This window comes from Trematomus bernacchii, unplaced genomic scaffold (genome assembly GCF_902827165.1).
Source record: "Trematomus bernacchii unplaced genomic scaffold, fTreBer1.1, whole genome shotgun sequence".
Lineage (NCBI taxonomy): Eukaryota > Metazoa > Chordata > Actinopteri > Perciformes > Nototheniidae > Trematomus > Trematomus bernacchii.
The window spans coordinates 3,496,657-3,518,168 of NW_022987942.1; the positions used below are offsets into that span (position 1 = coordinate 3,496,657).

Here is a 21,512-nt window from a genome sequence, read left to right on the forward strand (position 1 = left end):
GAGCACACACACACACTCACACTCACACTCACACTCACACTCACACACACATTCTAAAAAAAGCCCTCACCTGGTGACACACCTTTCTTCCTCCTGTTTTCAGGTAAAGAGCCTCCGTCAGTGGAGCAGTCCATGCTCTCCATGCCTGCCACGCCCGTGCCCTCCTTCTCCAAGGAGACCACCTCTTCAACCTCCAAACACGGCGGGGAGCACGGCCACCACCATCACCACCACCATCATGAGCACAAGAAGAAGAAGAAGAAGCACAAACACAAGCACAAGCACAAGCACAAACATGAGAGCAAGGACAAGGAGAAGGAGAGGGGGGACGGGGGCCACGCCTACAGCAACAGCCCGGCCAGCGGCAGGTCGCTGCACTCGCCCTCGCTCTCCGACTGAGGGCAACTGCACACATCTGAGCACGGAGACACAACATGGCAGTTTAGGAAGACCCATTAGGATACACATACAAGGAAAGGATGATGTAGTCCTCAGATCAATGGCACCACGGAATTTCTCAGCGGTCAGTTTGAGAGAGGAAAACCCTCCAGAGCCACACACACACACACACACACACACACACACACACACACACACACACACACACACACACACACACACCATGCTGGGGTTTGTGGACTTTTGACACCGCTTCCAATCTGTCTGAGGCATGCAACCACACACACCTCTCTCCACAAACAGGCAACAACCTCCCTCCCCCCCCCCCCACAGACCACTCTGGTGTGCCTCATCCCACAGCTCGGCCCTGGCCTTCAGTGAGGCTGTGAGGGGAGATTGATGACGGGGGTGTGGAGTACAGCGTCTGTCTTCAACATCTTAATGACATCTCCTGTTTGCCCTGAACATCTCCTGTCCACAAGTGAAACTCAAGTTATATTAGTATGTTTTCTTTTAAATATGTTTTGTTTTCCCAACTGTCATCATTGATAATGAAAGACACTTTTGTATTCATGAATGTTATACTAGATTCCATGTATGAGTACATTTACTCTGGCTCTGTTTCTTAGCTTTGATTAGGTGGAACACTGAGAATAATTCAATGTTCCTCATTTAGAGCATTTTGATTCTTATTGAATCAGACTCGCCTAAATAAACAATCAAATAAATAGACTTAACATTGTGTAAAGATTCCTGACATTTGTTAAAAGTCACTTTCAGAAGTTATTGTTAAACACAATAATCTTCTGAAGGCTATGACCCCTCAAAACACTTTTAAATGTCAGCATTCACACTCCTTCATACAGAGGCAGAGGCTGCCATCATGAGACCCTAACACTCACACACTCACACACCGCTGGCCATTGGGAGCTATTAGGGGTTACTGCCCAAGGACACACCAACATGCTGACCACTGGAGCTGGGGATCATAAATTAAACAAATCAATAATGCTGCTGCCAACAAATGTAATCCGTAACAATCTGAAGCCTCTCTAAAATAATTTCAATTGTAACAACCTTTAAGTAGGGTAGAGAACGCCACAGCCTCAGCCTGATGAGTTGTTATTCGTGTCTCCTGTGGGACCACGCCAAATAATGCAGTCGATGGGTTAGCATCTATAGCTGTATTACACATACTAAAAGGTTTTAAGTATACCAGTCCAAAAACGGGTCCATTTTGGATAGAGCCAAAACATGTGACTGAGGCTGGCTGGGTTTTAACCTGGGTCAAATGTGTGCATTTATTTATTTTAGCAGAATTTTGATACAGTTTTAAATTGACCATTGTACTGTTATTCTGGGATATACAAGGTATATACAATTTTAAAGCTCAAATATATTGACATGGATAAAATGGTGTCCATCAACAATCATTCCCTAAAATGATAGTCTGTATTGAGTGTAAAATATATTTTTCTGTTGACAAACTGTCATCATTAATAATGAAAGACACGTGTATTCATCAACTAGATGATTCCATTACTTTTAGCTGATCAATTCTGGTATGCTAACTATATCTTGGAATTTATACACTTGACATATTTTGACATTTAGATGAAACTGCTAACAAAGCGAAGAATATATTTCCATGTTGTGTTTGCCTTTATACTTGGCATGTATCAGATAAAGGAATTTGTTTGCCTCCTTTCACAAGCTTGACAACTAAAACGTGTCCATACTGACACTCAATCCTTCCTATTGGCATCAAACTAAAATAGTTAGGGATTTTTGTTCAGAATTCTTAAAGTGCATGCATGTAATCATACAAAGAAGCCTAAACTAAGTGCAATATATAATCTTATGTTTAGAGCCGTGGCGGAAACAGTAATGAAACTCGCTATAACACCAAGTTCTTAGGGAGCCCACCAACTCAAAAGGGTACTGAAAGCGAAGGACTTATCCAAAGGTGAGAAAGTCTTAATGCTCTCAACATTGAAGGCCTTTGTCCTCACTGAGGGACCTCCTGACTTCTCACTCGTCTTCTCTGACCTGCAACTGTTTCCATTTGTGTCGTCTTCCAGGTTTGTCAACCTGCTGAGGTCACTGCTAACATCCTGCTCAGAGTCGGGTTGTTCTTTGGACCCTCAGGCGAGCAGACTTCACGATGGCTCATGTGGACTCACCATGAAAGGCACATTCTTCTCCTCTGTGTTTTCACTCAGTGTTTTTCCCTCTTTGACCGCTTTTGTACTCTGGGTCAAAGCCAAACTCTCAATTTCCTTTGACCCCTATAGTTGTCTTCTTCTCGGCCCAGATAGATAATACATACTTTTGAGATATCTCAGTAGGCTCAGCAGGCTGAATGGACTCAACATCTCTTCTTCTTCTACCAAAACCTAAACCTGTTACGTTTAGGACTCCACTTTTCCATGTCTGCCCTCGTTACATCAGGAACGTCCTCTTGTGTGCAACTAGTTCTGATTTCTCAGCCTCTCTATCTGCAGCAGCAGCAGACCCCTCTCTCCCCCCACCCCCCAGTCCCTGAGCTTGGTGCTCCGCTCCTGGGAGACGCTGTCCTTCTCGTCCTGCAGCTGTCTGATCTCATTGTAGAACTCCATGCTGAGATTCATGAGAAACTTCTTATGTGCCATGGGATCCTTTTTGTGCTGTTGAATGGCTTCAGGGGTCTACCTGAGTAAACACCCCCCCCCTGATGGGAGTCTGTGTTTTGGAACAACATTTTGTCTTAATTTTTCCAACGCGTGTGTGTTTCCATTGTCTGATCATAAATATGATTTTATCTGCACAGCTCTCCACGTAACATCCCACATTTTGTCTTATTATACTGAACTTAGTTTTTTTTTACGTTATGTTATAATAGTTTTTTTAATAGTTTATTATAATAGTTGTATTATTTTGGTCCTTTTCTTACAACATATCTCTGTGTGTCTGCACGCACCATACACACCAAAGCAAACCCCTGTAAACCTGCTCTGTAATAAACCTGGTTCTGGTTTTTGATAACCTCCTGTGAACTCCTGTGAACACACTTCAAATATATAAAACACAACATGATATACAGATTGAAAGCAGTTCTGAAAAGGTGCGTTCTGATTTGTGATTTGAACATGTTGAGGTTGGTGCAGTCACAGAAGTGTTTGGGGACAATAATCATTTTTCGTTAATTTCTTTAAAAAATATATATTAACATAGCAACAATAATATAAACACTTTCAAACTAAAATAAAACAATTGCGAATTGAATTCAACATGTTTTTTTATTAAGTAAACAACCATCATGGTAAAAAACAAAACTAAGTAGCAATATATTTTGAACCAAATAAGTGACCAAATAAATGAAAGAGGTGGTACTGTTCGCAGATTGAGTGATTTGCTCACGGCTGTTTTGCACACAGTTCTGTTTATCTCTCTTGCCTATCCTGGGTTGACCCGCAATCCTTTGGCATGGCACACAAACAGGCGCTGACAGACGGAGCCCCCCCCACACACGAGATGAAATTGTGTCTGCAGACTTCCCCCCCCCCCCCCCCCGTTCAATTTTTTTTCCCCTGGATCTCTGAATCCCTCCTCCAGCCCAACACCAATAAGAAGCGGGTCCGCTGCCTACCCTCAACTCCCCCCCCCCACCTCACTTCCTCCTCCCTCTGCTCGCGCCTCGGTGGTCCCTCGGTGCCGGAGTCAGCATCACAGCCCGGACCCGCTCACCGACACAGGAACATGTTGCTTCACAAACTGGTACGGTAGGAGTTCATGTCTTTCCCTTTTTAACTGCAGGTCACTCCTGAGAGGAGACATCTCTGTGCGTAAATCCGTGCGCTTTTACGCATTTCACCGTGTGTTCTGGTAGTTTTTCATTGTGATCAAAGGGCATGTTCCCGGTTTCTTAGATCTTTCGGAATACACACTATTTCCTTCGTGCTGTTTAGCATTCACAGAACCATTCTAGATCCGTGAACCGACTGAAGGTGATTGTCATGCAGCCGCAGGAGGTCCCTATTCACTTTGAACTAAACACGGCAGCGGTGTTGACAGGTCATCGTGAAATGCAGCCAGCAGGAGCTGTGTTAGACCACATCCAATAAAAGAAGAGCTTTATAATTCAGTATTATCTCTGTCTCCATTTTTAGGTTTTAATGCTTCACAAACTTTCACATTTTTATGAGGTTTATTTTGGAGCCGACTGTGTTCTCTGTGGGTCATATGTTCTCATATGACCCAAATCATATTCCATTTACTTGTATATAGACTCTTCTTGCACTATTTCTATTTTATTTCTATTTACTTGCACTATTTTATCTGTTATATTTGTCTATGTCCTAGATATATATATGTTGCACTGTTGGAGGAGCCTGTGACCTACGTTTTTCATTGACATATCTACACTGTAGCTAATGTACAAATGACAATAAAGCCTTGGATCTTATTAAAAATACTCTGTCTAAAAACTCAAAGTCGTGTTGTAAAAGCTCTTCACCTATGAGCAGGACTTCACTGAAGACGCTCACACCTAATGTTTAGAATCAGAATCAGACTTTATTCGTCCCAAAGAGGGGACATTTGTTAGAGCAAAAGTGCAGATAGAGACACAAAATAAAACACTATTAGATAAAGGGCATGCACATCATATTAAAAAAATAAAAGTTATTACAATTTACAAAGTACACATGCGGGTAAAAAGTAGCAGCAGCAGCAGTTTGTATAAAATAAAAGTGTACCATAGGATGTGGTGTGGTAGAGCTAGATAACACAGGTACAATGATATACTGCACAGAGTTACTTACAGACAATTACAATTGTCAAACTAAGGAGGCAGCAGTAGTAATAAGAATGTTAAACTACGTACATATTGTACATCAGTGTTATTGAACAACAGTTTACGTATGTTTTATAAAGTAGGAGTTATCACACGTTATATCCCATCATCTCTATCTTTAGGATTCATAGACCCACACATCCACAATGTGTGTGAAGAAAAACTGCTAAACAGTGAGATCTTGTGTTGTTCCTCTGTGCTCTGCCTCTGCAGCCGCTCTAATGTCAGTGTGTGTGTGTGTGTGTGTGTGTGTGTGTGTGTGTGTGTGTGTGTGTGTCTCAGTGTGTGTGGATCCTGTCCGTCCTCGGTGGCTCCCCCCTGGGTTCTGGATTTGTGTACGACCGGCCCAAACGCTCAGGAGAGGACGGGACGTCAGCCAGGACTGAGTGTGAGTACGCTGCCATGCAGAGGTGGGAAGTAACTAAGTACATTTAGTATGAAGTACTGTACTTAAGTAAAATGTTGAGGTATACTTATACTTCAGTATTTCCATTTTTGCTACTTTGTACTTCTACCCCACTACAATTCAGAGGTAAATGGTGTACTCCCCAGCGCGGGTATTTAATACCTTTAGTTACTTTACAGATTTGGATGAATAATGTGAAATATAATCAAGTCTTAAATCAGACTTTAGTTCCACCTGGAGAACCTGGGAATCAGAGTTTTTAGTTGGTGTGAACTCAACACTGACTGTAACAGTGTCATCATCGCAGCGCTCTGGAGAGGTTCAAGAAGAAGCAGTCTGAATCAGGGCCGTCCCTCCCTACAGGCCGATCATGCAGACTGCGTGGGGCCTCACCTCGCGGAGGGGGCCTCATCTTGCGGAGGGGGCCTCATCTTGCGGAGGGTGCCTCAACTGAGCCGAAAATGCGGCGCACCTATGCGCTTATGCGGCGCAATTAGTGTGGCGCGGCACGGTTTCGCCGCTGCGAGGCTCCACTAGCAAAGTTCTACAATTGTCGGACTATGTATGTGCCAAAGAATGAACTGAAACAAACCATCAATGATGACAGTAATTGTAATTCGCAGCCCGACGTCTCCACCGTGTTCTCTGCTGTCAGATGTAGGACAACAATGCGAGTGCCTTCAGCTAAAGTGAAAGCTTCTCAGAACTATGTGCAGTAAAGCTGAGGGAAAGTCACACACTCTAATTTATTTGCCCGAGTGGCTCAGCACAGGGATGTGAAGTGTGTTTTGGACTAGCTCTGATGTATCTTGGCCAAGTGTGTGTAGGACTTGCCTAAATCTGCGCTCCAAGTTCCAGACACACGCAGAAAACAACCTCTGAGTTTGTTTTCCAACGCAGAGTCAATCTTGTTCCCTGTGTGAGCTTCAAGTGCAATCAGTCACCCCAGCGTCAGCTGCAGAGACACATGTCCACCTGGCTGTCTCTGAACATGTACTGGAGGAGAGCTGAGCTGCAGCTCCTCAGGAATGTCTCCTGCTCCGTTTATTTGCTGGATTTTTTTATATGGAGTGTCTGCCAGTGCATATGAAATGAGCGAATAGATGGTGGTAGTGGTGGGGGGTGGGGGGTTGTTACAACGGATCACTGTGACCCTGTGAGGCTGTGATTGGGCAGCCGGTGTGTTTTTTTGAGGAGAGAGAGTGTGTTTGTGTTGCTCTACCTTGGGTCAACAGTGAGAGAGCGTTGAGGCTCAGCCTCTCAAAGCCGGTGGCAGGAGACCAGAGACGTCTGCTCCACTGTGCCATGGATTGTCATGGCAACCGGCGGCGGCTGCAGACCATATCGTTGTATTTGGCTGCTGAATATTTTGCATTTTTGAACACACTTAATTCAAACACACGCCACAACTCTACTTTGGCATGCTGTTCTTGCCTTCATCTGAATCTGTTTACTTTTACATTTCATTTCTATAATTAGTCATAAAACTTCTCTCTATTTTTATAGTATAAAATAAAATAACAAGAGATTTTTCAATAACATAGTTAACTCAAATTGCTTTGATCCTTCAGCGTCAGGTTGGTGTATTGTCAGGACTCACAGAGCCATGCATAATGTTCAACATTTTTTCTTGACTTTATTTTGCCCTCAGACTTGCTAAGAATGACATCAGAATCATAAATATACATATACGTGTTTGAGAAAGCAGTCCACAGTGCCAGCATCACTTTCCTTTTGACTTTGATGAGAGTTGTGATTATTCCCAAAAAAATCCTGATTCTGAAAACAATGCAATCAGTTGAAATATATAGACAGACAAACAGATAGATAGACAGATAGATAGATAGACGGACGGACGGACAGGTAGATAGGTAGGTAGGTAGTTAGGTAGGTAGGTAGGTATGTAGGTAGGTAGATAGATAGATAGATAGGTAGGTAGGTAGGTAGATAGATAGATAGATAGATAGGTAGGTAGGTAGGTAGGTAGGTAGATAGGTAGGTAGGTAGGTAGATAGGTAGGTAGGTAGATAGATAGATAGGTAGGTAGATATATAGATAGGTAGGTAGATAGGTAGATAGGTAGGTAGGTAGGTAGGTAGGTAGGTAGGTAGGTAGGTAGGTAGGTAGTAGATATAGGTAGGTAGGTAGGTAGGTAGGTAGGTAGGTAGGTAGGTAGGTAGGTAGGTAGGTAGGTAGGTAGGTAGGTAGGTAGATATATAGGTAGGTAGGTAGGTAGGTAGGTAGGTAGGTAGGTAGGTAGGTAGGTAGGTAGGTAGGTAGATAGATAGGTAGGTAGGTAGGTAGATAGGTAGGTAGGTAGGTAGGTAGGTAGGTAGGTAGGTAGGTAGGTAGGTAGGTAGGTAGGTAGGTATATAGGTAGGTAGGTAGGTAGGTAGATAGGTAGGTAGGTAGATAGATAGATAGGTAGGTAGATATATAGATAGGTAGGTAGATAGGTAGATAGGTAGGTAGGTAGGTAGGTAGGTAGGTAGATAGATAGGTAGGTAGGTAGGTAGGTAGATATATAGGTAGGTAGGTAGGTAGGTAGGTAGGTAGGTAGGTAGGTAGGTAGGTAGGTAGGTAGGTAGGTAGGTAGGTAGGTAGGTAGGTATATAGGTAGGTAGGTAGGTAGGTAGGTAGGTAGATAGATAGGTAGATAGATAGATAGGTAGGTAGATAGGTAGGTAGGTAGGTAGGTAGATGGATCGATAGATAGATCGAGAGATAGATTGAGAGATAGATTGAGAGATAGATTGAGAGATAGATGAATAGATGTGTGGTTCATATTCCATTATACTTTTAGAATTAGCTCTGGGCCAATTACCAAAATGCCCTAATACAACATTAGGGCATTTTGTTCAGAGGTTGACTTCCCCCAAAAAACATTATTATCCGCTGATTGACAGACGTCTCTGTCCCAGTGTAAATCAATGGGGAAAAGTCAACGCCTGGCACACTTCCTGGAGTCTTGGGTCCATTAGTCTGAGACAGAAGACAGTGTTGACCTTTGACCTGCAGTCCCCACTCTCCCAGCTGACAGGGGACTGGTGCTGCTTCACTCTGACTCACTGCTGCGCCAACTGGGCAGGATAAATCATTCACAGTGTAACACCTCAGCTCCTTCACACAGAGTCCATATGCACATTCACGTCTCTCCACACACACACACACACACACACACACACACACACACACACACACACACACACACACACACACACACACACACACACACACACACACACACACACACACACACACACACACACACACACACACACACACACACACACACACACACACACTTTGGCATCCTCAGGTTTTCTCTGCATCTGAGGTTGTTTTTTCAAAGGTGAGTGAACAAGGAGCATGTTGTTAGAATTGTAGCAATAAGTGTGTCTTACGCTCAGATCTCCAGGATGTCTTCAGTTTAGCCGGGGTTCAGACTGTGGGTCGGGTTCCGCCGTCCTGTGGGACCTATTGGAAAGAGAGCATTATTGTGCACTAGAATTACACAGCTTGGTCCCTGGAGAACATTTAAACTGTTGAGTTTGGCACATAGTCAGTGACGCTCTCATTAGCGGCTTTCTGCAGCGACGTTAGTTCAGTGTAGAGGCTGATCACCCATGGTTTCCCTTTCCCAGCGTAGTGGTCCCTCAGTATTTGTAACGCTTTTCTTCCGTTGTCCGCTGCTTCTCTCATGATCAGTGAAAGGCTTTTATCGTCCAGTACCTGGATCAATTCCGCATAGGCTTCTTCGTTTTTCTCATCATCAGCCTCATCCTCTACACCTGGCTCCTCTAGGATGGCAGCCTTCAATCCTAGCAGTCGCAGGTGACCCAAAAACTTTGTCTCCCATAACTCGTAGTTCTTCTCATCTCCGTCGAAACACAAACGGTTCCACCGGCTTCCATGGTCCCTCCTGGGCCCATAACCTGTTAGCGATGCCATGATCTTAGGGCAGGAATACCGTGAACATAGTTTAACGTGACAGAGGAATAAATACACACGTACACCATCAGCTGTGCTTCAAACGGAAGTGACACGTTTTATTGCGCATGTCCCTTTTATCACGGGAATACAGGAAGTGATTAGTATAAGAGTACTAAATAAACAGAATTCATATATTACATTTCATAATTCAACACTAACAGTTCTTTGTGACTGTATGCAATGTGAATTGTTAATTTGACATTTTTTGTTTGCCAACCACGTCTGTTGTTTTTGACATGGTGGTACGTTGAAATGATTTTACTGTAGGTCAGTCCATTTAGTCGACTTTAATGACACTTGAACAGCTATTTCAACCGTTTGTCTGGACAGCATACTGTACAGTATTGTGTTATTGGTCCCACAATGTCCTCCCAGTTCCTGCTCATGTTTCTGAACTGTGGAAGGTGTTGAGTTTAATGACGTTGACATTTGTAGGCACCACTGGTGGCCAAACCAACATCAGTCATTCAAAGTCACGGTCAAAGTGTTTTATGCTGTCATAGTTACATTACACATTGATGGGGTTTCATTTTGAGAGGGAATATATTTTTTTTATAAGAGTATCTGCTCAATGGGATCACAGCAGCTTCTCCTTTTATTAGTAATGCTAGCACAAACTGAAATGAGAGATAAATATAGCAACATTAGTATCATAATATAAGACATCATAATAATAGTATTACATTTTTATACACCACTGTATGTTATAATATACATGTTATATAATGACATGTGATGTGTACATTTGAAGTAAAACATCTTCTGATTATCAAAAGGAAAGGTGAACGGTGTCGCCACCAAGTATTTCAATAGAATATCAATAAACTTAGAATCAGCTCCATTACACTGCTACAGGAGAGCTCATAGTCATATGACCATGACAAGTACAAAAACATTTCAAATGATCCATCACACATCATACAAATGGCAGAATTATCATCTCATTTTAAATCATACCCCCAGCAGCACTGGCGCTTGTTTATGATAAAGATGTTCTAACATTGCAAGAGTTGGCTGGTTAGCTCAAACCGCATTTTACTGTTCAAATCAATACACTGCTGGGTTACCAGATATTTATAACATTGAACATGAACAAGAAAACTGAGGGATTTTTATTGTTTAATATTTTTGACATTTGATTTTGGATGATGCAGCGAATCATTGATGTTCAAACTGTTTTCAGCAGTGTTCTGAGATAACGCTGAGCGTGTTTCTCTGCAGTTCGCTCAGCTCCTCAGTACGTGGCGTCCTCCGGCTCCTGCAGGAACAGGTGCTTCGAGCTGCTGGAGCTGGACCCCCCCAGCTGCCGCTGTGACAACCTGTGTAAGACCTACAACAGCTGCTGCTGGGACTTCGACCAGCTGTGCCTCCGGACAGGTACTCCCTGCTCTTTCCTTTTTTACGTCTGTGTAGCTTTGACTTAAGAGTTATGACTGAAACTGACCTGCATATTTTAGGTCTAATACATCTTTAGTCATAATCCACTTTGCAGTTTGTTGGCATGCTTTTGAAACATTTATCCCTATATATTCTATTAAAACAGAGCGTAATAATGTTCAATGAAGGAATGTTTGTTCTAATCAGTTTGAATTTGAAATCTCCAGGGCTCTTACATATTGGTGAGTTTAAATCTAATGTGAACAATTTTAAGATCAGATCAAGTATCAGAGCAAATAAATCACATCTGAGGTATGATCTTAAGCCCGATTGTCCAGATGCACAATTCAGTTTGAACAGGTTTCTTACCTGTGATGTGAGCTGTAGTTTGTTTCTTATTCTCCGTGTTTATGGGCAGCTTTCCCTCTGCCCCCCCACGTCAGTGTTGGTGGTCTGATTTGAAGTTCTCTCCTTCAGCCTGGTGGTCTATGGCTTACCACAGCCTTGCCACTGTAATCCTGCCTGGGTCTGAACCTGATGATATACTCGGGTTCTCTACCCAGAGACTTTGAGCTAGAACTGTCATCTGCTGTTCTCATCTGGAGGATTTGGCCAGAACACGCAATATTGTCAATGTTAATCCAAAACTGCTGAGTGTTCATCTGTATGAACGCAGCCAAACCACTGCTAAATTAATACATCATCTTTCATTTCTCTGCGCTGGTGGTTCCAGCAGTGATGTATCAGATGAATTGTGTATATATCAAAGTTTTTGGAGCTACTGTTGAAATTCCCTGCTGGTTATTCTGTGAACATCTATGTCCCGGTACACAGAGGGGGGTTATGAGTGCAGTAAGGATCGATGTGGGGAGACTCGGAATGAGCATCACGCCTGCCACTGCTCTGAGGACTGCCTGGCCCGAGGAGACTGTTGTACCAACTACAGGACACTGTGCAAAGGTCTGCCACTGTCCTGAACATTCAAGTACATTCAAGTGCATTTTATCCTTAGAAAATACATACAAGAGTTTTTTGATGTTATAATTCGTCAATATGGAGCAAGTTTTGGAAAGTACTGAGTAAATTAGTATTACATAGACATTATAAAACGGACAAGTCAAATCAAGCAATCTGATTGGTTCTTAGCCGTGATATAATGAGCGTATATCACGGGTAGAATTGTAGTTACTTTTCACAAGTCATGTATCCCTCCGCGTCTGAGAAAAGCTACAACCGTTACAACTGTTACATTACGTCCGTTACGAAACTAACTAACTAACAAAGCTTAAGATGGAAACGGGTTATCTTCGACCTCCGGGGTGGCCTTACTATGGAGGAGTGGATTGAGCAGTGCCTATCTCCAGAAAAAAAAGCACCGAAACGACGACATGCAGACTTAAGCGAAGAGCAGGTAGACCAACTGGAAAAGTACCACCGTTCAAAAGCTTTCTGATGCGGGTCTTGAAAGCAGAGAAATTATGACCGTTAGTGGCCACAGGTGCGAAAGCTCTCTCCAGAGCTACTGGAAGCCGAATCTCGGGGACCGGAGAAAGTGGAGCAATATTCTCGCCACGCCAAGCAACAGCCTAGAACAACCTCAGCCTATACAAGTAACCACGTAAGCCATTCTACTGATGCTGGACAGTTTTTCAGTGGGTGCACAATAAACGGCAACATACACATTAATGTAAATAAATAGCCAAATAATCGATCAAGGCTCTCTGTCTAATATGTTCGCTTGCTGTTAGTATTGTTGCATAGCAACCACCTCACACTATGTTTTGTGCAGAAGGCAACGGAGGGACTATTTTATTTTGAACATCATTATTTAGTAATAAAAACTATTTAAATTAGAGTGTGTATTTTTCTTTCATATTGCCACACTTGGTAACCGTTTAACTTTTATAAAAGCAATAGCTCACTTCAGGCAGTGATATACAGTATGGTCATCATATCACAGCTAAGGGGCCGAACCAAACCCTTAGCTGTGATATAATGACCAGCTTAAGTATATTATCATATCAACACGTGTTGATGTATATTGTAATATGTCAGATATTGAAGTGCAGTAAAAGTAAAACATTTCCCTCTGAAATGTAGTGGAATAGAAGTACAATGGAAATATTCAAGTAAAGTACAAGTATCCCAAAATTATACTTAAGTAGCCTGCATTACTTGAGTATGTACTTTGCAGTCATATGTTAGATACTGTAAGTGTACCTTTAGCTAACCTCTATCTATCTAGCTGGGAATACTTTAGAGAAACTTGCCTGTTGGATTTCTCCTGGAGAACGTATAACCTGTTTCACCAAACCGCATGTGCATTATTATTACAAAGACTTCACACAGGGAAAAGAGATCAGCGCTGATCTCAAAAATACATTTGACCAAGAATTTCAGTAGAATTCAGATACATTTGTGCTGTGAGTAAGGACTACTCTCTGTGTCTCTTCAGTCAGGCTGCTTGGACACAAAGAAAGAAAGAAATATTTTAAACATTTAGGGAGCTGTGTGTTCTACAGTTAAAGTAAGTTTAGGGTATAGGTGATTCAGAGTAGAGATTCTGCTGCTTTTTGAATAAGTCTTATTCAAAAACGTTCCTTTCCTTTTCTATTATACAAAAACAATGTATTGGCAAGCCATTCAGTAGCTTGTGATGTTGTATCATCATTTTCTCTCTCTGTTCTTCCTGTTCTTCCAGGAGACTCCTCGTGGCTGCAGGACGACTGTGAGGAGATCAAGACACCTGAATGTCCTGCTGGGTATGTTCACATCATCTGTGTTAATATAAAAACAGTTTCATATTCGATTTGCTGGGTAGTCTACACTGACCAAGTTTGATTTTTACACATCATCATTTTTGTTCTTCCTCTGATATATGTGTGTGCAGGTTTGTGCGGCCGCCTCTCATCATGCTGTCTGTGGACGGATTTAGAGCTTCTTTTGTGAAGAGAGGAAACACTGTCATACCCAACATCGAGAAACTGAGTAAGACCTGCATGGGACTATGAGAAAACATTTCTAGGTTTTGTCCTTGGCAGGGGGGGGGGGGGCTCTGTTGATGTGATGATTTATGTAGCGAGGATCATAGACAAGCAATAACTGATTTGGTTATATCCATGGGTGTCTCTATGCAACACAGTCTCATGGCATTTCGTGTTATAGTCACGAAATTAATCTATTGATTCGTGTTCACCAACACGATTTCCCCATGTTTTGCACCAAATAATAACAAATTAGAAGGAAAAAAAGATTAAAAAGAATACAGATTTCAGTATTCTGAGGCTCTGAGCCCCATTTCTTTTCCTCGCGGACTGCAAAAAAACTCCGACATTATACTATTCAAAATAAAAGGGTTAGGCTTAGGGTAAGATATTGAGTAAGAAAATGTTTTTATGAACAACACAGCTTCCTGTCTTCCAAGACCCGACTGGACAAAAAAACGTGGTGCAGGCACGAAACATACCAATAGAAATACATTGCTTTTAAAATCGTTCTGTGTGACACGAAGATCGTGTTGGTGAACACGAATCAATAGATTAAATAAATGTCGTGACTATAACACGAAATGTCGTGAGACTGGGTTGCTCTATGCTAAGGTAAGGCTTTCCTTTTCAGGAACATGTGGAACCCATGCTCCATACATGAGGCCTGTTTACCCGTCGAAGACCTTCCCCAACCTCTACTCTCTGGCTACCGTAAGTGTTGCCTTCAATAGTCAAGTAGTCAGTTTCCAGTTGTTAACCTCAGCTGTATCATCAAATGTTCTGCTAACACTAGCATCCAGCTCAAAGTACAGCTGAGGCTAACTAATTGTAGCTGTAGCTGAATTAGCTAGCATGTTTCACTGAGTATGCTGTAAGTATGATGTAATGTTGACATTTTAGTAATGCTTTTTTATGGCAAGCATTTGATAGCTGTAATATCTAATACTAGTATAATAAGCAAGTGCTAACATTCTAACATGCTAACATTCACATAAGGTCCAAAGTAACTGTAGCTAAACAATGTAGCTGTAGCTAATTAATGCTGTACAGTTCACCAACATCCAAACAGAAGTTGAGTATATGAGAATGTAGTGCATCACTGGACAGTCCATGACTGAAGCATTTTAACAGGAACAGTGAAAAGAAGACCAGTGAAGTACAGTTATTACAGTATATTGGCCTAATCCTAAAATCAGTTTAAATGGGTTTCAGGGTCTCTACCCAGAGTCTCATGGTATCATTGGTAACTCCATGCATGACCCTGTGTTTGATGCCACCTTCACCCTGAGGAGCCGAGAGAAACTCAACCATCGCTGGTGGGGAGGACAGCCGGTGAGTACCCCCTCTCCTCCTCTCTTATCCTCTTCTCTGCTCTCCTCTCCTCACTCTCCGTTTCCAGTGAGTGTGAGCCTGAGTGGTGGTGGTGAAGGTGGAGTTTTTAAGGATTTTCGGTCCCTGCTAATTGGGTTCACCTGCTGATTGTTTTTTACCCCGATGTGTATAGTCAGTTAAGATTTTTTGACTGTTTACTGAGTAATGAGCAATTTTTGCAGTCTGTGGTATTTGTTGAGGAAATTGAAGCCAGCATTAAAAACATGGAACAGGGCTTACAGAGACTCTAAACCCTCTGCTGGTCAACAGCTGCAGAAGGAGAGTTGAGCTCTTCCTGCAAAATAAAATGAAATAGGTCTTCCTCCAAATAAAAAAAGAGATGCCAGATGTCTTTCTTCTTAAACCTGGAGAGATGGTACAGTCCCCCCACTCTGGGCAAGATGAGGACCCATGCAATGGATTTCAACACTGACCTCTTAGGAGCAAACCGGTCCTCAGCTCAGCCCAGGAGAGAAAGCTGCTCTCAACTGCCAGCTGACAGACGCAGAAAACCAGATGGCATTGGGACTGGCACCAGGGATCGAGGCTGGTTGGAAATATCTAAAGTGCTGCTGTGGAGAGCTGGGACGTTGGCTTACCACACGCTGCTTTCCCTTAGCACCAGAGGATGTGGATATTACTGCCTGACACTTTTACACTTCAGTACTGCTGGCATTGCAGATTTTTTAGATCTCCTGTGCCACCAACAACATCCAGGACGTGTGATTATTTAAGGAACCCTCGTTTTCAATTCCCTAACAAGGACTAGAACATTATAGTCTGCAAGCTGCAGGCCAGTCGCAGAGAGGGAAAAAGGCAGTCTGCCAACTCTGCCTGAAGGTACTGAACCTCAGCTCTTAAGCGGGGGGAAAGTAGTCTGGATGCTGAAAACCTAAAAGGGTACCGCATAGCTCCTGTGGGGTTTTACACTGGGCAATAGTTGCATAGATACAGAGCACACCTTGATCTGAAGCTGGGGAGGGGTGTATCTGTTCAAAAGCTGGGACCGTGGAACATTTTTTGTCGACTGTCCTAACTTTCAACTAGGGCTGCTCGATTATGGCAAAAATCATAATCTTGATTATTTGGGTCAATAATTGTAATTGCGATTATTAAATGCGATTATTCATTGACTTTGAAAACATCCATTTATTGTACTTTAAAACAAATACAAATAATAATTTGAACTTTTTAACTGTTGAATTATACGTTCAGGGTAATCAACTGAAAAACCAATACAAAATAAAATAAAATAAATTATACATTCATGTCTACATTTAAATAAATAATAAATACCAATAAACAAGATCAACAAACATGTTGCAGTGCACTGTCACAACCTGAAAACTCCTTAACATATAGCCAACATTTTGGTAAAACATATTCAACATATTCCACTCAGTTAAACATTAAAGGCTGGCCCACCGTCATGGTCCGGAAGTAACAGGAAATAAATGTTGAACTACAATTTAAGACCAAATAAAAATGTTTTGGCCACCATGGCAAATGCTGGTAGGGCTGCTCATGTCATCTCTTAAAGATTTTTTGCTAGAAACACCTGCCTGTTTACATGGTCTGGTTTCAGAGATGAGCTCAGGCAGGTGACAATATTGCCACCTTTCAACTCTATTTCAGCTTTTAAAAAAGTGGTTTCTGGGTCTTTAATTTAGTCAAGTACAAATATCAGGATGTGCAAATTGAAACGTTGACATTAAATTTGTCTGGTACTAGTAAAGGGGCTTTTCCAGGGCTTTTTGAGACAAATGTAATTTTATACATGGTCATTGTTAAATAAAGACATAGTAATAATAATAGATATAATAACAGTTACTGTGAGGCTTAGTACTCCATACTCCCACCGAGAGATATCCTTCTTGGTGTACTGTAGCTACAGTACTCCAGCATGACCTTGGTTTTCCGGTGGTCCCCTTCTGACAGAGCGATACAAAATGACACTGTTCTGTTTCTCTCACAGATCTGGATCACCGCGCTCAAACAGGGAGTGAAGGCTGCCACCTTCTTCTGGCCTGTGTGAGTATACATTTACAGATTTCAGTCACACATTTTCTTTCTGAATACACTTCCCACACTTGGATGTCCAAAAAGACAATCTTCCACAAAGTGACAGTAAACCTCTTCCTTTTTTCCATTAGTTTTGTACTACTATTTAATCTTATTTCTACTTAGTACATATCACGGATTGGTGGATACTCTGCAATGACTGTTTTTGCTTTTCTGGAAAAGTTGTCTTTGGCATATTTATATTTGTTCAAATGAGTCAGGGATTGTAAACAGGACTTACAGGGAGTCAGATGTTGATGTTTTTTATACTGAATGCACTGTTTGTTGAAATGTAAATAATTAAATTGTAATGTATTAATATTGGATGCTTTCCAACCATGAGTCATTTCTGACAAATCTATTATTTTGACTGATATTGTTATTGTAAAAAAACACAATAATGGAGGGATTGATCATTCTGGCATCATTAATTTTATTATCATTGAAAGATATATTTAAAATGATCATGGTGTGATTCTTAAAGACAATCTGTTCCTTACAAAGATATTTGATCAAGTCTGTAGAATATGATGTGTAGTCCTGATGAAGTTCCACCTGAGCTCATTGTTCTCATTTCCCCAAACACCAAACTAAAAACAAAGAAGGTTGGGTGTAAAGTGCTGTTAAGGCCCCTGCAGATGCATTGTGTTTAATTGATAATTCATCAGTGTTAATAATTTGGTGGTGTAAGTTTTTCAGAGGAAGTGATCAGAACATGCCTGTTCATGTTCCTGTTGCCCTAACCCTACAGCCTGTGAACACAACACAGCCCACATTAATGAGCACAGAGCAGGCTTTGATGGAGCAGGGGGGCACATCTCAGCTGAGGCCTGTTTTTACAGCAATTTGAGCAAATGGGTCTGTTTACACTATGCACGACTCCTCTGTGAACCAGGGTCATAGACTTGCCACTCTATGGAAGCAGTGTGGTTTACTGCTCTCCTTACACTTGGCACTGACAGAGGGGGGAGAAGAAAGGGAGGAGAGGAGAAGGAGACGGTGCAGAGGACAGAGGGGGAGAGACAGGAAGCCTTTTAACAACACAGTACAGGGTTACAGTGCCACAGTGGGACAGCATGGTGATGGGAGCTGGGAGTTTTGCTAAATGGTTGGCTGACTGGTGGAAGGTCTTTGCTGGGTTCAGCTTTCTGGGGGGTCCCCCTAACCACAGGGAGAGCAGAGATAGAAGCAGGGGTGTAAAGTAACTTAGTACATTTACTCAAGTAGCACATTTGAGTACAATTTTGAGAGACTAGTAATTTACTTGAGTTTTTAAATGTTTTGGTACTTTGTACTTCTATCCCACTACAATTCAGAGGTTAAGATAAAATAAGATATTATAGACCTTTAATTATCCCTGTAGAGAAATGTGGGTGTCGTAGCAGCAACAGAATAAGAAAGAAACAAAGATAGTACACATAGGAAGAACAAGAATAAAAATTGAATAATACATAAAACAGATAAAATAACAATAACTCTGAATTATAAACAGGTGAATCTACATATATACAGATATGTATAAAGGTTAAATATACATGTAAATGTGCTGGTAGCAGTGCGACAAAAGTCTTGTGTACATACAGTGCAAATATTATTCATATTAATGTTCAGTCCAGGTTCTTTTTGATTAATCATGTACTTCTACTCCACTACAGTTCAGAGGTAAATGGTGTACTTTTACTCCACTACATGTATTTAATACCTTTAGTTACTTCACAGATGTGGATGAATGATGTGAAATATAATCAAGTGTTAAATCAGACTTTAGTTCCACCTGGAGTAAATTCACAAGCTACCCTGCAGTATACAAAGTCATTCAAACTAGCTGCTCCTTTACCAGCTTTGAGAACACTTTCATGATCAATCATTATAAAACATATCATATATATTATTCTGAAATGGACCAATCTGCACAATAGGCGCTTTCACACCAAGTACTTTGCCGTACTTAGTTCCCAGTACTTAGTTAATCGGAACTCTTTAGTTCCCGGAACTAAAGAGCAGATCGCGTTCACACCGGAATAAGTACCCGAGGGAAGATTACGCAAATGAAGCCGCTGACGTCACTTCTTCTTCTTCTGCTTTGGGTTTACTGGCAGGCCGCAAACAACTTCACGGCGTATACTGCCACCCGAAGGCCTTCCGAGTAAATCGCCAGAACGCCGACACCTCCTCATCACTCCACCGCTCCCATGTTTTTTTTTGTGTTGCCATAAGTTATTCTCTCTCTGTTGGTGTACTGGGCTAATGCTAATGCTAATAATGCTAATGCCAGCAAATACAATGGCGGCTTCACAAAACTTTTCAGAGTTTTACGGGGCGTGGTTTGCAATTCGCCCAGCCAATCAGAAATTGGAACTTTTTTCTCCCCAGGATAGTACCACTTCTCAGCAGGGACTGAAAAGGGGGGGAAAGTTCTCATGAACTAAGTTCTCTTTTTGGTGTGAACGCAAAATCCCAGGAACTATCGGAACTAAAAGGGAAAAGTACTCCGGAAGATGTGTAAGCTTTCTGCTGTCCTGATTTCAATGGGGAGCTCATTCCACCATTTTGGAGCCAGGATAACAAACCCACATGTTTTTGCTGATGGGAACTTGGGTCCACCTCGCAGTGCTGGTGCAGCGAGCCATTTGGCCGATGCAGAGCGGAGTGCACGTGCTGGGGTGTATGGTTTAACCATGTCCTGGATGTAGGAAGGGCCAGATCCATTCACAGCATGGTACGCAAGTACCAGTGTCTTGAAGTGGATTCTAGCAGTTACTGGAAGCCAGTGAAGTGAGCGGAGGAGCGGCGTGGTGTGGGAACATTTTGGAAGGTCGAAGACCAGACGAGCTGCTGCATTCTGGATGAGCTGCAGAGGTCGGATGGCACATGCAGGTAGACCAGCCAGGAGGGAGTTGCAGTAGTCTAGGCGTGAGAGGACGAGAGCCTGGACCAGAACCTGCGTCGCTTTCTGGGTCAGATGGGGACGTATCCTCCTGATGTTGTAAAGAGTGTCAATGGGGGGAGTGTGTGAACATGGAGAGAAAAGGATCAACAAGGAGTGAGAGCTTCTGTCAGTGTAACCTCCTTAGTACTCCATGCTGCCCCCCCACTGCCTCATGCATCAAGCCCCACTCAGGGCCTCCATCCTGGGCTTGATGTCTGACAGCTGTGGCCTGTGGGTTGGTGGCCTCGTCACCACACAGCCAGCATTTGACTTTGAGACACTTTAAACAGTGAGAGGGTTCTACTCTACAACCCCAGCTTAATGAAGCTCTTTGTGAGGAGAAGGAACAGTTTGATGTTAATGATGGATAAAGACAGCACCACAGTATACTGCTCTAACTCTGTCTGTGGCTTGTTTGTCACTTGCTGCTACAGTATGAATTTCTTCAAATGTTAACCATGTGACCCTTCCCTGTGTGTCTTTATGTTCCAGGTCCATCCCGTTGGAGAGGCGGATTCTGACCATGCTGCAGTGGCTCCACCTCCCTGAAGGCGAGAGGTGAAATCCTGTCTCACCGTTTGTCTGTCTCACACTCTAGTTTCCATCGTAGCCACACTAAAGTAAGAGTATGAGCAAACAATTTCACTATATCCCATCAGCTGTTTCACATCCTGTAATGAAATCAAGTATCACAACTGGATGTTCAGAAAGGAAATGTACATTTGCGAGTGAGTGTGTTTCAGTCAGAAACCTGGACCTTTGCTCCATGTCGTCCCCTCTCACTCCCCCTTTCAATATAATAAATACAAATGCAAATTCATCTTATGAGATCAGAAGTATTAGCAGCAAGGTACTTAAAGTATCAAACTAAAAGAACTTGTTCTGCAGTGAATAATTATTACTGAAACATCAGTGTGTGCATTGGATTTATTGTTGTATCAAATGTAGATTGTAGTTTTAACATCTTACAGTCAGCAACTAAAAAAAACCATTTATTTTTATTATTCTCTTTTTTGTAAAATATTGGATGAGTTGAACTCTTTAAGCTTTAGACTGTGATTTAAATGGGGAAAGCTCTGTCAACTCAGAGACGTCTGAAATGGATCATATAATTCTTTGTTAAATTTAATGTAAAATCTGAATAAATAAGTAGTA

General features: G+C 42.1%; 2 protein-coding genes across 4 annotated transcripts in view; both read left to right on the top strand.

Moving 5' to 3' along the window:
- taf2 (TAF2 RNA polymerase II, TATA box binding protein (TBP)-associated factor) overlaps positions 1-3,205 on the top strand; it is a 41,227-nt gene extending 38,022 nt beyond the window's left edge. Inside the window, exons 27-28 of one of the 2 annotated variants that reach the window (XR_004554720.1) lie at positions 104-2,365; positions 2,481-3,205. Coding sequence is in view for 1 of the 2 variants with exons in the window: in XM_034115630.1 (XP_033971521.1) it covers positions 104-399 (296 nt within the window). In the remaining variant the exon portion in view is untranslated. Of the gene's footprint in view, positions 1-103 lie in introns of both variants that reach the window. The other variant, XM_034115630.1, reaches the window with a different exon arrangement.
- Positions 3,206-4,055: 850 nt separating this feature from the next.
- The window catches only part of enpp2 (ectonucleotide pyrophosphatase/phosphodiesterase 2), a 33,598-nt gene continuing 16,141 nt past the window's right edge, over positions 4,056-21,512 (top strand). For both annotated transcript variants that reach the window (XM_034115542.1, XM_034115543.1), the window contains exons 1-10: positions 4,056-4,155; positions 5,516-5,621; positions 10,854-11,009; positions 11,844-11,969; positions 13,711-13,771; positions 13,900-13,997; positions 14,628-14,707; positions 15,209-15,328; positions 17,343-17,398; positions 20,850-20,915. In XM_034115542.1, coding sequence (XP_033971433.1) covers positions 4,138-4,155; positions 5,516-5,621; positions 10,854-11,009; positions 11,844-11,969; positions 13,711-13,771; positions 13,900-13,997; positions 14,628-14,707; positions 15,209-15,328; positions 17,343-17,398; positions 20,850-20,915 — 887 coding nt within the window. In that variant the 5' untranslated portion in view covers positions 4,056-4,137. The remainder of the gene's footprint in view (positions 4,156-5,515; positions 5,622-10,853; positions 11,010-11,843; positions 11,970-13,710; positions 13,772-13,899; positions 13,998-14,627; positions 14,708-15,208; positions 15,329-17,342; positions 17,399-20,849; positions 20,916-21,512) is intronic.